Source organism: Amblyomma mixtum, chromosome 7, assembly GCF_055824585.1.
Source record: "Amblyomma mixtum isolate Tamu chromosome 7, ASM5582458v1, whole genome shotgun sequence".
Taxonomy (NCBI): Eukaryota; Metazoa; Arthropoda; class Arachnida; order Ixodida; family Ixodidae; genus Amblyomma; species Amblyomma mixtum.
In genome coordinates, this window is record NC_143018.1 from 141,685,621 (window position 1) to 141,698,875 (window position 13,255).

Here is a 13,255-nt window from a genome sequence, read left to right on the forward strand (position 1 = left end):
AAAAAAAAGCCTTAAAAGACAAATGTGCATTATAACGCACGCGGGGTCTGATGAGGATATACATATAATTAGAACTGCGTCGCGCTGAACCTCGCCAAACGGTACCGCCTTGCGCGGTGCAGTACTTATCCAAATACGCCTTGGAGGTACGCGCATGAGTATTCGTGCTATTCAATAGCCCTATCTATATAAGCACATATCCCATCAAGAGTGCGTGTGCCGCGGATAAAGCCGATTTATTGCGAAACAATACGTTGGGAGTTTCAAGAAACTGTGTGAGCCCGTTTTTCTAAGGTCAAGGCTATCGACAATGAGGTTTGCACTGTTTTCGAACGCAAAACTTATCTCCGGAAGGGCGGGTGACGGCCTCTTCTTTCCGTCTCCCCCCACCCCTCAAATCTGCCCCTAATTTATATAAATTACATCAGTCTACGGCCTCCTGATTCATTTATTAACGAACATGCAAAACGTGGATTCGTTTGCGATACTTTCAGTTTTTACTGAAAGTGCTTCCACTCCTGCAAAGTAAATGACAGCGGAATATTACGTGCAAGCTGTAAGTACTTCGTAATGTTCGCGTACCGGGACTCGTGAAAATCATAAGGCGTGACACGTGTCTCAGAGCGACCCATGCGTTATGAGGGACGCCATGTTAGCGGCTCAGGAACAGAGACTTTCGGGAGGGTGAGGTCCTGAGTTAGCCCTATCTGAGCAGGGACGGTGTACAGACCATTTACGTCCACGAGAGAATACCTATCAGAAATGGCGAAGGGACACAAACCTCTTCGTCCGTATTTCCTATGAGTTTGCGAGAGAATATCCATCAAGAGAAAAGTATACAACCCCTGTATCCTACCGGTACTCACCTAGGGGGCAGAAACGTGGAGGCTAACAAAGAGGGTTCCGCTTAAGTAAAGAACAACGCAGCGAGCTATGGAAAGAAAAAATGATAGCTGTAACATTAAGAGATCGGATGAGGGCGGAGTGGGTGAGGGAACAAACGCGGGTTAATGACATCCTAGTCGAAATCAAGGAAAGAAGTGGGCTTGGGCAGGGCATGTAATGCGAAGGCAAGATAACCGCTGGTCCTTAAGGGTAACGGAGAGGATTCCAAGAGAATGCAAACGTAGCAGGGGGCGGCAGAAAGTTAGGTGGGCGGGGGAGATTAAGAAATTTGCGGGGATACGGTGGCCGCAGCTGGCGAAGGGCAGGGTTAATTGGAGAGACATGGGAGAGGCCTTTGCCCTGCAGTGGGCATAGTCAGGCTGATGATGATGATTATAAAATAAATTGCTTATTTTATGATAATTTAGCCTTTAAAAGTAAATGACAATGAACTGCAACGTACGGTTGCAGGCCTAAACAGACAGATAGCAATCAGATGCTTCAAAGTTAACAAGAATGACAATGGCCCCTTGTGCTCTGGGCAGGGAGCCGCAGTTTACGAAAGGTAGCGAGCTACTAGGTACATCCACAGAGGCGCAACGTTGTCCGCATCACATGGTTCGGACCACAAGGAATAACCGGAACAGTATGAACTACGTGGAGTGCACTCGGCGGGGCCCTCTCTCGTCAGTCATGAACAGCCCAGTATCCTTCAACAGTTCCGTCACGCCAGATATAGGCTGACGGGAAGCTGGAGAATAACAAACGGAACAAAACAGAGCTGCGGGAACTGGAAAAAAAAAAAAGAATTATATACGATCAATACGACTGATGGTTGAGACAGTGCGTCAGTCACCGTGCGGCACGCCGTTCCTCTCCCGAAGCAAATCAGCAGTCACAGTAAGACACGCTCCTCAACGCTTAATTCCCCTTCACACCCTTCCTTTGTCTTCCTCCCTTATAAAAATGGTCTATAGACTTCTTATTGACCCTACTGACTTCCTATGGATATTGCTTATGTCTATTCATAGTCTATAGGCTGTCTATAGACAAAAGTCTACTAAAAGTGTATAGCCATAAATCTATAGGTTGTCTAAGACTGTCTATGGCATTTGTATTGCCTATAGACTTTTGTCTACAGACAGTCTATAGACTTTATAGACAGAAGTCTATAGACACTCTATAGACTGTTTAAAACTTCTTCCAAGGAGGGACGGACAGATTTTTCCCCGAGACTGGGGCTATAATGCTACCGCATTAGAAACGACCGCACACGAGCAGCGGTGGGAATTCTGTGTGAAGGAGAAAGCAGCCCAGAGCGGCAGGAAAGCGAGGCAGCGAGAGGCTGGGACAGAGTGGCCTGGCGCGGCTCATTTTTCGCAGTGTAGAGATTGCAGGGTCTACTGAAGAATGAAAGGCGCTAAACACGGTGGAAACACTTTTCACGCGAGAAAAAGACTTGCTGGAGCGCTGTAAGGGTTCGTCGGCCTCGGATCGCCGCCCTTACGGCGTCGAAAGGAAGCTGCACGAATACTTCAGACATGGTAGTTGCGCGAAACACACCCACACACAAGACAGGGTACGGGACGAGCACTTGTCCCGTACCCTGTCTTGTGTGTGCGTGTTTCGCGCTACTACCATGTCTGAAGTATTGAACCAACTAGCCTGGCAACAGGTTCTACTTAGGCACGCATCATCATCATCAGCCTGACTACACCCACTGCAGGGCAAAGGCTTCCTTCCTTGCACCAGACTTTTGTCGCCAGCGGGGCGAAGAGCTGCGCCGGAAGGGGTGTTTCCTGGACTTTGGAAACGGCGCCGGTAAACAAAGGGCTCCAGAGACGGCGCACCTGGGAGCGCAGCAGCAACGATGCCCCCGCGGCCAACAATGCCAGATAAGGGGAGGCTGCTGCTGCCGAGCGCAGACACCTGGCGCCAGAAGGGGGGTCGCCAAACACACCGAGGGCTGCCTCACGGCTCACTAGTTCTTTACCCCAGCAAATTTCCGCTCTGACCGAATCTCGGCCCGCGAACGCGTTTTCCTCCCCTTAGGACCAACTGCTTCCAGACCGGCTCCGCTTATCGGTTCGCCCCGTTATACCCAAGAAGCTAAAAAAAAGCCACTGCCCCGTGCTATTCTTTTTTTTTTTTGCTTTCAGAGATCGTCGGCTTCCCTAATCTGCATGCCGTAATCAGCCTCTCACACCACGACCCTTTGTCCGCTCGACAGCCCACGAGGGTCTCGGTTCTGGCAGTCTTGATGCCCCAGGTGGCACAAGAAGGTTGTCGCACAACCGGCGCCCTCACCACTCGATCACATCCCACATGACACTAGCGGTACCCTTATAAAAATATTCTATAGACAGTCTATAGACTTATTATTGACTCTGTTGACTTCCTTTTTGTCTATTCATATTCTACAGACTGTCTATAGACAAAAGTCTACTAAAAGTGTATGGCCATAAATCTATAGATTGTCTATAGACGTCTATGGCATTTGTATTGCCTATAGACGTTTGTCTACAGACAGTCTATAGACTTTATAGACAGAAGTCTATAGACACTCTATAGACTGTCCAAAACACGTCCACAGCGGGAGACGTAGTATAGTACAGGACGTACTACGTCTCCCGCTGTGGACGAGTCTATAGTTTTCGACAGTCTATAGAGTGTCCTGTACTATAGTACAGGACGTACTACGTCCCCCGCTGTGGACGAGGGTGGCGCTGGTGAACACTCCCAAGGTGAGGTTACATACAAAAGTTAGAGTGGGCGATTAAAAGGAATGGAAAATAATAGTGCAACACGAATACACTGGAAAGTAGAAGGCTGGACAGCCGCCGTCGTAGCTCAGTTAGTAAAGCACTGTACGCGACCTAGGGAGGTCGCCGGTTCGGATCCCACCGGCTGCATGAGGTTGTGCTGCCTTCTTTCCAATCAATTACCTTTCTGGCAGAAAATGATTACACTGCTAACTATACACTCATGAACACCACAGATTAAAGGTAAAAAAAAATTCCCGAATGCTTTTCTTGATTTCACTCGCTGTTAGCGTCCTTCGTATGTCGCAACGAGTGGCCGCCGCTGTGGCTCAGTGGTTACGGCGCTCGGCTGCTGGCCCGAAATACGCGGGTTCGATCCCGGCCGCGGCGGTCGAATTTCGATGGAGGCGAAATTCTAGAAGCCCGTGTACTGTGCGATGTCAGTGCACGTTAAAGAACCCCTGGTTGTTGAAATTTCCGGAGCCCTTCGCTACGGCATCCTTCGTAGCCCGAGTCGCTTTGGGACGTTAAACCCCAGTAAACTATGTTGCAACGAGTCCCTCATACAACTTGCCTTGTCAACACCGCCACATGTATGCCTAGGGCAATAGGAGTCCCCGACAGCAATTGACAGGATGGAGGGAACGCAGATGATTTTGTGCGTACACCGAAATGACCGAAGCGTGGCCCTCGGCAAACTACCATCGTTTAGTATAGCTATGCTTATTAGGCGACTCAGTGCTCATTTGCTCCTGTTCGCGCCGACTGGACACACACGTGAGGGGCCTTTCTGGGGATTCCTTAAGGAAGTTGCTGACACGTTCAATTTCCGCACTGCGTGCTTGTGCGTGTGTGTGTGTGTACAGCCTGTCCAGAAGGCAGATGACTCAGGCACTTAAAGAGTATTTCTTTCCTGTACCGTCGTATCCGCAGCCTTTTCCAGAGTTCATTGACGGCAGTCTTTTACATCGTGTTAGGCGAATGTGCATTTCTTCTGTTGCAAGAACAATCTTCTTTAAACTGCACACATCTACGCTCTCTGTGAAGGCATGACTTCATGCTGAGGAGATGCTTGCGCCATGGACGGTGAATTGCCGCCTGTGCAGTACACCAGAGACAATTGACCATTGTTTTATTCTGTGCAACGATGCTGTGTTATTCTGGGACATATTACAATGAACAACTAAGAAGGACATTGACATCACGCCCTACGGTATCCGTTTTTTGCTTGTGGAGAAAAACTTTGTGCGGTATGATCTATTTATGTTGCTGGGACTATTTGGAAGAGCCGCATGATGGACCGCCACGCCGAATCCCCACGGTCGTCGAAATCTTTGTTTCGTGAACAATGCGCTTTGGTGCGGGGAGTATGTGCTTCCCTGGAAGAGCCGCCTAGCTGGCTCCCCTATCTGGATGCATGTGTGTGCCTCCCAGACTTTTGATGTTTTCGAAGGTGGGGTCATGCAAGGGTATGGTGGCCTGGTGTTTTGAGGCGTAAACATGCTTAGATTTTTCTTTTCGGACTACTTCCATGCAATAAAGAAAAAGAAGAAGCGTGGCCTTGTGGTAGAGCATCGGCCTCGCATTCGGGAGGTGCTGGGTTCGATCCCCGGTGCCCCGTCGGGCACCCAGCGGTTTCTTCAATGGGTACAAGACTCCTCCCGGGCCAGCTGCTCAGCGTTTCTGGGATGAAATGCTTGGGAAAAGGGTCTTGGATCAAACCGCACCTCTGGCCTGGTGGTAGAGCACCCGGCACCTCAGCTTCGGTAGGTGGTGGGTTGATTCCCACCGCCGGCCTCAGCCACCCACCGGTTTTCTCAAAATGGTTACAACCTATGCCCCGGCCTAATGTTCGGGTTCCTAGGGTTGCATTGCTTGGGAAAGGAGCCTGCGCCTTCAAATCCAGTCACTGTGGGCTTGGAGAGAGACACACAGAGTGACTAACAGTGCAAAATCTTGGTGCTTCGCGGTGAAACAAACTTCTCTGCGTCTTGTAGCCCGACGACGGAGGGGCCGGAGCAAACGACAACTCCGGAAACCTAGGCGGCCCACGTAGGTCATGTGGCTTTGTGCCGTCAACACAACCTGCCCACTGGATTCTAAGCAACCTTACCACCGTCGCGGGTGGCGGAAGTTTAATGACTGACTGCGAGAGGTTGCTCGCGGTGCGCAACCTGCGTCGCGCAAGCACCACCGGTGGCAGCACCAGCCATTGCAGGGCAGTGGCGCATCGCTGCATCACAGCTCCAAGAGAGGCATGAGGCCTCCATCGATCTACGAATGTAAAGTCGAGAATTACCATTTCCGCATGTATGCGTCCTGACACCTTACGCTATCGCGTCTTACCCTCAAGGCGGAGCTTAATTGCCTCTTCCTTTTTCTTCTTTTTTTTTAATTTAAGGAGAAAATGAATTCGGCGAAAGTTGTGCATCTTATGGTTTTTTATGGTTTATAGGGGTTTAACGTCCCAAAGCGACTCAGGCTATGAGGGACGGCGTAGTGGAGGTCTCCGGAAATTTCGACCACCTGGGGTTCTTTAACGTGCACGGACATCACACAGTACACGGGCCTCTTTATGGTGCAAAGGCATTTGTTGCTAAAGAGCTCCAGGTATAAGTTATGCACTGCTGGCGAATTTGTTCAATTACGGTTGAGGTCTGTTCTTGACACGGGTTCATGATAATGGAGCTTGCCACGGAGCGCAAAATGAATGTCCTTAAAGGTGCACTGAAGAGGAATCTGAACTCGTCTTTTTGCCGTGGGAACTCGATCTGCACGTTCCGAGCATTCTTAGGAACTTCGATTTATTGCTCTGTGCGGCCGATTTCCCTAATGTAAATCGGATTAACGTCCGGCTACAGCCTTTTTGTTTAATTCCCCGCATACAGTGGGAGGAGTCGACCAACGCATAGGGTCCCTTTCAGGCAGTCGCGTGGCGACTTTGCTGAATTCGCTTTTATATTGTTTCTTTGAGGTTTCCGCGAATAAATAGGTCTAGTCAGAGACTACATAGCTGCAAATCAGGCCCACGGAAATAAAATTACGCCTGGACTCTTTGCTTTCGCCGATCACTACGTATCACTCCGCCAATGGCAGAGCAGAAAGCCCCCACGCGACTGGGTGAAAGGTTGGTCAACTCCTGCCATCGTCTGCGGGCAATTAAAAAAAAAAAAAGGCAGGAGGCCGACGTCAATCTGATTTAGATTTAAGAAATCGGCAGCACGGGGCAATAATTCGAAGTTTCCGAGAACGCTTGGAACGTGTAGATCGAGTTCCAGCGGTAAAAATGCGAGTTCAGATTCCTGTTCACTGCACCTTTAAAGCACGTAAGCGAGGATACGCGCAACTGCACAAAGCGGTGTCAGCGGCAGGCGTGTGGGCGAGGATCAAATGGCGAGAAACGCGGTCTCCCGAAACCGCCACGGCAGCCGGGTGCTGTCGGATCGAACCTCGGCTGCAGTTCGATGGAGGCCAAGTACTGCGCGATGCGAGTGCGGGTCCCGCATGGTCCAAACTGGGACACGCATAGCTCCGGGAGGTCGAACCCCGCTGCGTACAGCTCGCTGGCGCCCCAGGCGCGATCGGCAAACACCGCCGGATGTATGGGGACGAAGACAGCACCGTCATCTTCGGCCCTGATTAGTCGAAGAGGATTCGCGCATTCGGACATCGCCACGCCCTTACAAAAAAGTTTTAGACAGTCTATAGAGTGTATATAGACTTTTGTCTATAATGTCTATAGACAAATCCTAGAGAACAGTCTACAGGGAATACAAATTCCATAGACAGTCTATAGACAATCTATAGATTTATGGCCATACACTTTTAGCAGACTTTTGTCTATAGACAGTCTATGGACTATGAATTGACACAGGGTAATATCTATAGAAAGTCAATAGAGTCAATAAGAAGGCTATAGACTGCCCATAGACTATTTTTATAAGGGCGTGGCGCTGCGAGTTTTCCCTTTCCGCTTCTTATATAGCACCGAGACTACCTCGACGATATGCGCCGAGGCGACTGCGGCTGTTTCATTCATAATCAGCGACAGAGCTCGGGCCGAAAAAGCGCGCAGATTGAGGCCACATCGTGGAGTGAAACCTACAACCACGTGTTCTGTTCGTGATATATTCAATGAATCAGCTTCCAAGCAGGATCTCCGGGAACAACCCGGCGGCGTTATCTACGCCGTCGCATTAGCACTGCGATTGCGCAAACGTTCTTGCAGCGTCTTTTGCTCGCGATTTATCGACTTATCTGCACCGTATCGCTCGCCCCGCCGAAAAGTGCGCGGAAGTATCGCTCCCTCGTCTCTTCCCGCCAGGAATTCCGCGTATACAATGCCTCGACCCTTACAAAAAAAGTTTTAGTAAGTCTATAGAGTGTCTATAGACTTCTGTCTATAAAGTCTACAGAGTGTCTATAGACAAAAGTCTATGGGCAATAGAAATGTCATAGACAGTCTATAGACAATCTATAGATTTATGGCCATACACTTTTAGTAACTTTTGTCTACAAACGGTCTATAAACTATGAATAGACAAAAAGTAATCTCTATAGGAAGTTAATAGAGTCAATAAGAAGTGTATAGATTGTCTATAGACCATTTTTATACGGAGAGGGCCCTCTTCACCCCGCGGCTCGTCTCACTTCGACCGACACGGCCACACATGATGAGAAAATGGTGAAATTATGCGGTGCCTGTGACTTCTTGGTGCTTTAAAGAGTAAGCCAGCAAAGTAAGCTGAACTGCTCCCGCACACGCGTCCAAACACGGCTCGGTAACCAAATGCGGCACAAAGCTGCTTTCAATGGGACATCATTAAGACAGGAAACACAGAGAGGCCCTGCTGAAAAAAGTCATATGATGCAATAACCTCATAGACACTTCATAATAGAATATCATACTGATTATATGATATTCTATGATATCTCTATGATGACTTGATGATTTTGCAGAAATGTATGACATTTGAATGATAATTTTCTATGATTTGTTTGATAATTCTATGATTTTGTATGTAAACTGTATGCATTTATTGCATCATACAACTTTTTCAGCAGGGGGAGTAAGGATGCCACACCAAAATCCCGATTGGTCGAGAGCGTCATGACGTCAGAGCCAAACAATTTCGCTTAAATGAAAAACCGGTTAGTTAATTGTGCAGAAAACTGAACCTCTGTCCTTTGCCTAGCGAGCCGGGCATGCAACCTGTACGCCACCAAGGAAAGCTGTTGCGTATCCCCCGAATTAATTCTTTGTTTTCAAATTCAGGTATTTTACGAAAGTGCGTCAAAAAAAGAGCTTGGAAGGAGTCCCTGTTCTTATTCGTTTCCGTAAATTTCCTCCTATGTGCCGCTAGTTGGCGCTGGTTGGACTGAAGTTGCAACCGCCGAGTTTGACGGAATGCTTAAAGAAAATAAAGGGAAAAAAAACGATCATGGTGGCAACTTCCACGACCATGTTTCAAAGGAAAACTTGCATCCATCCAGCTGCAGTGTTCGGTAGTGTTCCTATACATGCTCCACATGTAGCAACACAAGCAAGCTGTGGCGCCTGTCCCAAGCACGTTCCGAAGGAGACGTCCTACCTCCCGTCCTACCATTTTGGGGAACTGCACACTGGACAGAACCGAATTATGCCTGCCGCGGCACGCACCGACAAGAGGTCACTCGCGTCACAGACCCAGACAGGAATCACCTAGTTTGCTTTCGCCCACGGCCGATTCGTAAGAAAACGAACCATTCGTGGGCATCACGCCATCGCCAGGTACAAAGAAGATGAAGCTGAGGAGCCAGCGGTACCCGCCCATCTATACGGCACCTTGCATGGCAACAAAAAATGAAAGCTCAGGTTACGTTCCTGCTGAGGATTACGACGACAACCGCAGTCCCCACAAGATATAGAATCTCACTGCATAAGCTCCGAAAGGACAGCAGTCGCAGCCTAGTGCGCATGCGAGCAATAAACAGACTACATCACGCCTTCATTCAACGTGCGTCGATACTAAACTGGACTAAAATATTCTAGATCATTTTACCGGTACACTTGTAGTGCGGGCCATCAAAGAGAAACCTGTTTCCTACACCTGTCGAGCTCGCTGGCGCATACATCCCCAGCCCCCACCCCACCCCGTAGGGCTCGCGTGAACTACAGCGACGGCACGCAAATGTCGCTCTCGGCGCAAGCTAAAAAGCTGCTGTGATGCACACGGAATTCTGATTGGCCGGCTAACGGCACAGCAGTGCTTCGAAGCTCTCCTCTGTGCGACTCATTTGCAGTGGGACCCAGAATAACGCACTGCTACTCGTCGAATTCGAATGTGCCCAGTTGTAAGCGAAGATCACCGAAAGCATACTTCTCCCTGAGAGCACTGCCCAGGTGGGGAAACGTCGCCAGGATGCGAGAAAGAAACAACCGTGTCTTTCCTTTCAGCATGCCCTTCCCAGGCGCCACTGCCGAGAGGAAGCAGCGAGTTCGGACGGACGCGCGGAACATCTACCGAGGACACGGTACAAGTGACTGACGCGACGGAGGTGGCCGCTGAAACACCGCGAGGATGCCCGCTGCCACGCCCTTTCGTCTGCAGGACAACTCTAGGCCGATTTGCGCTTTCTCTGCCTGCGTTGCAGTTCGGGACACTTGTCTTCCACCTATCGCGCACCGAACGACACTGAGAAGGAGACCGCTGCATAAACGAAGGACGGCGCACACGCACACAAAACAACAAACGAAACTAGTTTCGCTGACGTCCTCCAACGGACGCATGCCGGGCTGCCAGCGTCATGAGCCTCCGGGACATGAACGTTTGAGTGCAGTGGGGCCGTGCGGGGAAGGACCGACGTGTCCAAAAATCCCTGGTTCCGAATAAATTTTTAATCATCATCATCTTCTCATGTTGCAGCCCAAGGGCCGCCACGGCGCAGCATAGCGCGCAAGGTGCAGCAGAGCCGACCAGCATTGTGGCACCCGTTTGCTGACTTAGCAAGGACCAAGATCTGCACCGCACCCCCGCGTTGCCGGGCAAGGCTGGGGGGATTTCGGCACTCATGCAACGAAATGGTTTTCCGCAAGATCATTCCGTGCACGGCACTGACAGCCGTGCATGCCTGGACCGCCGCGTCCCACAGCCGCGCCGGGCGCCACCTTACGGGCAGCGGCGGCCACACCGTAGGCGAGGAGTCACCGAGGCGGCGTCCCTGCTCCACTCACCCCATTGGCGACGACCAGAAACGCATCCACGCAGACGCCGGTCTTGTAGTACACGTGCATGGTAATCCGGGCGCAGCCAGTTGCGAATCCTTCAGGCGCCCATCGTCGCGCGGCGGGGTCTGAGCGCCGGGAGGAGGGCATACGGAAGCCGTTGGCAACAGTCGCCGCCGCCGGCGGCGGCTATCGGCCACAGGGAGCTATCGGCCAAGCGCCACTATCGACGACGCATTGTCTCTGCGGCGCCGTGGAGGACACGTGGTGCCAGGGGTGCTCAGACAAAACACGCCGATACAGCCCCTCCTTACCGTGCAGCGGTGCACCCATTAGGGCCAGTATCGGCCACAGGTTGCCTCTTCCCGCGGCGGCCAATCGCCGCTTACACGTGGCGGCGCTGCGCTCGGCCGGAGGAACGTCCCCGCGGGCGCCCCCGGCGCGCTTCGAGGCGTCGCACATCGGAGAGCAGTGCGGGAAACGGGCGCGGTGCGTTTTGCAACCAGTGGACACGGCGACAACGTCGGGCAGCGCTGTTTGGGCAGCCAACGCGAGACACCCGGCACCGTCCAAATGAGAGACGCTCGGCGCTGTTATCGCTGCAGGCGAGAGAGAGAGGGCGTCGCAGCTGCCGATTCGGGCGCCTCTCACGGCGTAGGGACTCGGCTAAGAAACGCAGTCGGCGCCACCATCGCTGCCCACTCCGGCTGCCGCGCACTTTGTTCTCTAACGTGGTGCGTTCGCCAGCGGGACACGCCAATATTGTGAGGCACGCAACAACGGAGAAAGGATAAGACAGCTACAATCCACACTGACTCTTTGCGCACACGCGCCTAGAGACCGAAAGATTTGCCACGATCTCATGATGTCCATTCCAGTTTTCACGCCAGCCAAATCAAGTTCTCCGCGATCAAGAAGGACCGTTTATAGAAAACACAACAATATATTTTACACAATTCACTACAGCACGGTCCCCGCTCTGCGGTGGCCTCCCTTCACAGAACCCATCCTCTTTGCATCTCCTCTGCGAAGCCTCCTCCATCGTGCAGCCCGGCGGTCTCTTCGTGGCCCTATCCTCCTCGCCGCTCCCGCAGATGCGTGCCCCGCCGAACCCAAGGGCGCGGACATCCCCAGTTCGCTTTCGAGGGCGGCGCGCTTTCCTGCAACAGTCGCCTTTGATGCAGGCCGTCTCTTCGGCAGCACTTTTGCGTCCGTTGTCCCTTGCTGAGCACGCGCTGAGCTGCGTCTGTGCGCGCGCATTGTACACCGGAACGCAGCACGTTTTTTGCACAGCTCGGAACCATTTCACACAGCAGCGAGGCAACGCGATGGCCCATGCTCCCTTCCGGACCACCATGGCAAAAATAAAGAAAACAAAAGACGGCAAGCTCAAGCGTACAGCTGAAGCATATACTCTCGTTGAGCTTCACTGCGCAGAAGGCATCGCGGCTGCAACACGGCACTTTTGCCTATCCTGTACAGAATTCGTGACATACCGACTGCTAACACTGGCGGACCTGACGCCAAACGACGGTTCCACTCAGCCATTAAACGGCTGGCGGTTTAGCTTTGCTATGCACGAAATACTGAAATTAAAGTTGGTTTTTGAGTAGAGGAAATGGCGCAGTATCTGTCTCGCATATATCGGCGGACACCTGAACTGCGCCGTAAGGGAAGGGAGGAAGGTAGGAGCGAAAGAAGAAAGAGAGAAAGAGGTGCCGTAGCAGGGTTCTGCCGGATTAATTTCGACCACCTGGGGTTCTTTAACGTGCACTGACATCGCACAGCACACGGGCGCCTCTTGCGTTTCGCCTCCATCGAAACGCGGCCAAACGTGACCGGCGTGTTTCGATGGAGCCGAAACGCAAGAGGCGCCCGTGTGCTGTGCGATGTCAGTGCACGTTAAAGATACCCACGTGGTCGAAATTAATCAGGAGGCCGGGTTCGAATCCGGGAACTCCGGCTCAGTAGGCGAGCGCTCTAACCAGTCAGCCACCGCGGCGGGTCCCAGGAGAGATGCGCCAGTGCCCTTCCTGAGAAAAAGGGAACCTGCTTTCAGTTGTCCAGCGGGTACAATGACGCCTTCCTTCACCAGTGCCTGCCTCGACTTACCCCGAGCGAGCGAAAGCAACCCGGCTGAACCTAGTAGGACAAGCGGAAGCTCTGTTAAGCATGGTTAGACATGGCACTTTGTTGACCTAAAGTGCGGTGAGGTGAAAGCCTTAAGCGCAGTGTTGCTGCTTGTGTCACTGATGTGTGGTTAAGATGTTAATTAAGTGCACAACTGTTTGTGAATCTTAAATGCTGGAGACACTGGAGGGCGTTTGGGAGGCATCCCTCTCATTCGACGCCTTTCTGCAAACACTCTCCAGCGTCCTGGACAAGGAGAACTACATATGCGTTG

General features: G+C 51.6%; 1 protein-coding gene across 1 annotated transcript in view; it reads right to left on the bottom strand.

Annotated features, from left to right (window-relative positions):
* LOC149337742 (TBC1 domain family member 25) overlaps window positions 1–12,071 on the bottom strand; it is a 71,165-nt gene extending 59,094 nt beyond the window's left edge. The window contains 1 exon segment of the mRNA XM_089553496.1: window positions 10,861–12,071. Coding sequence (XP_089409622.1) covers window positions 10,861–11,001 — 141 coding nt within the window. The 5' untranslated portion in view covers window positions 11,002–12,071.
* Window positions 12,072–13,255: the final 1,184 nt, after the last annotated feature.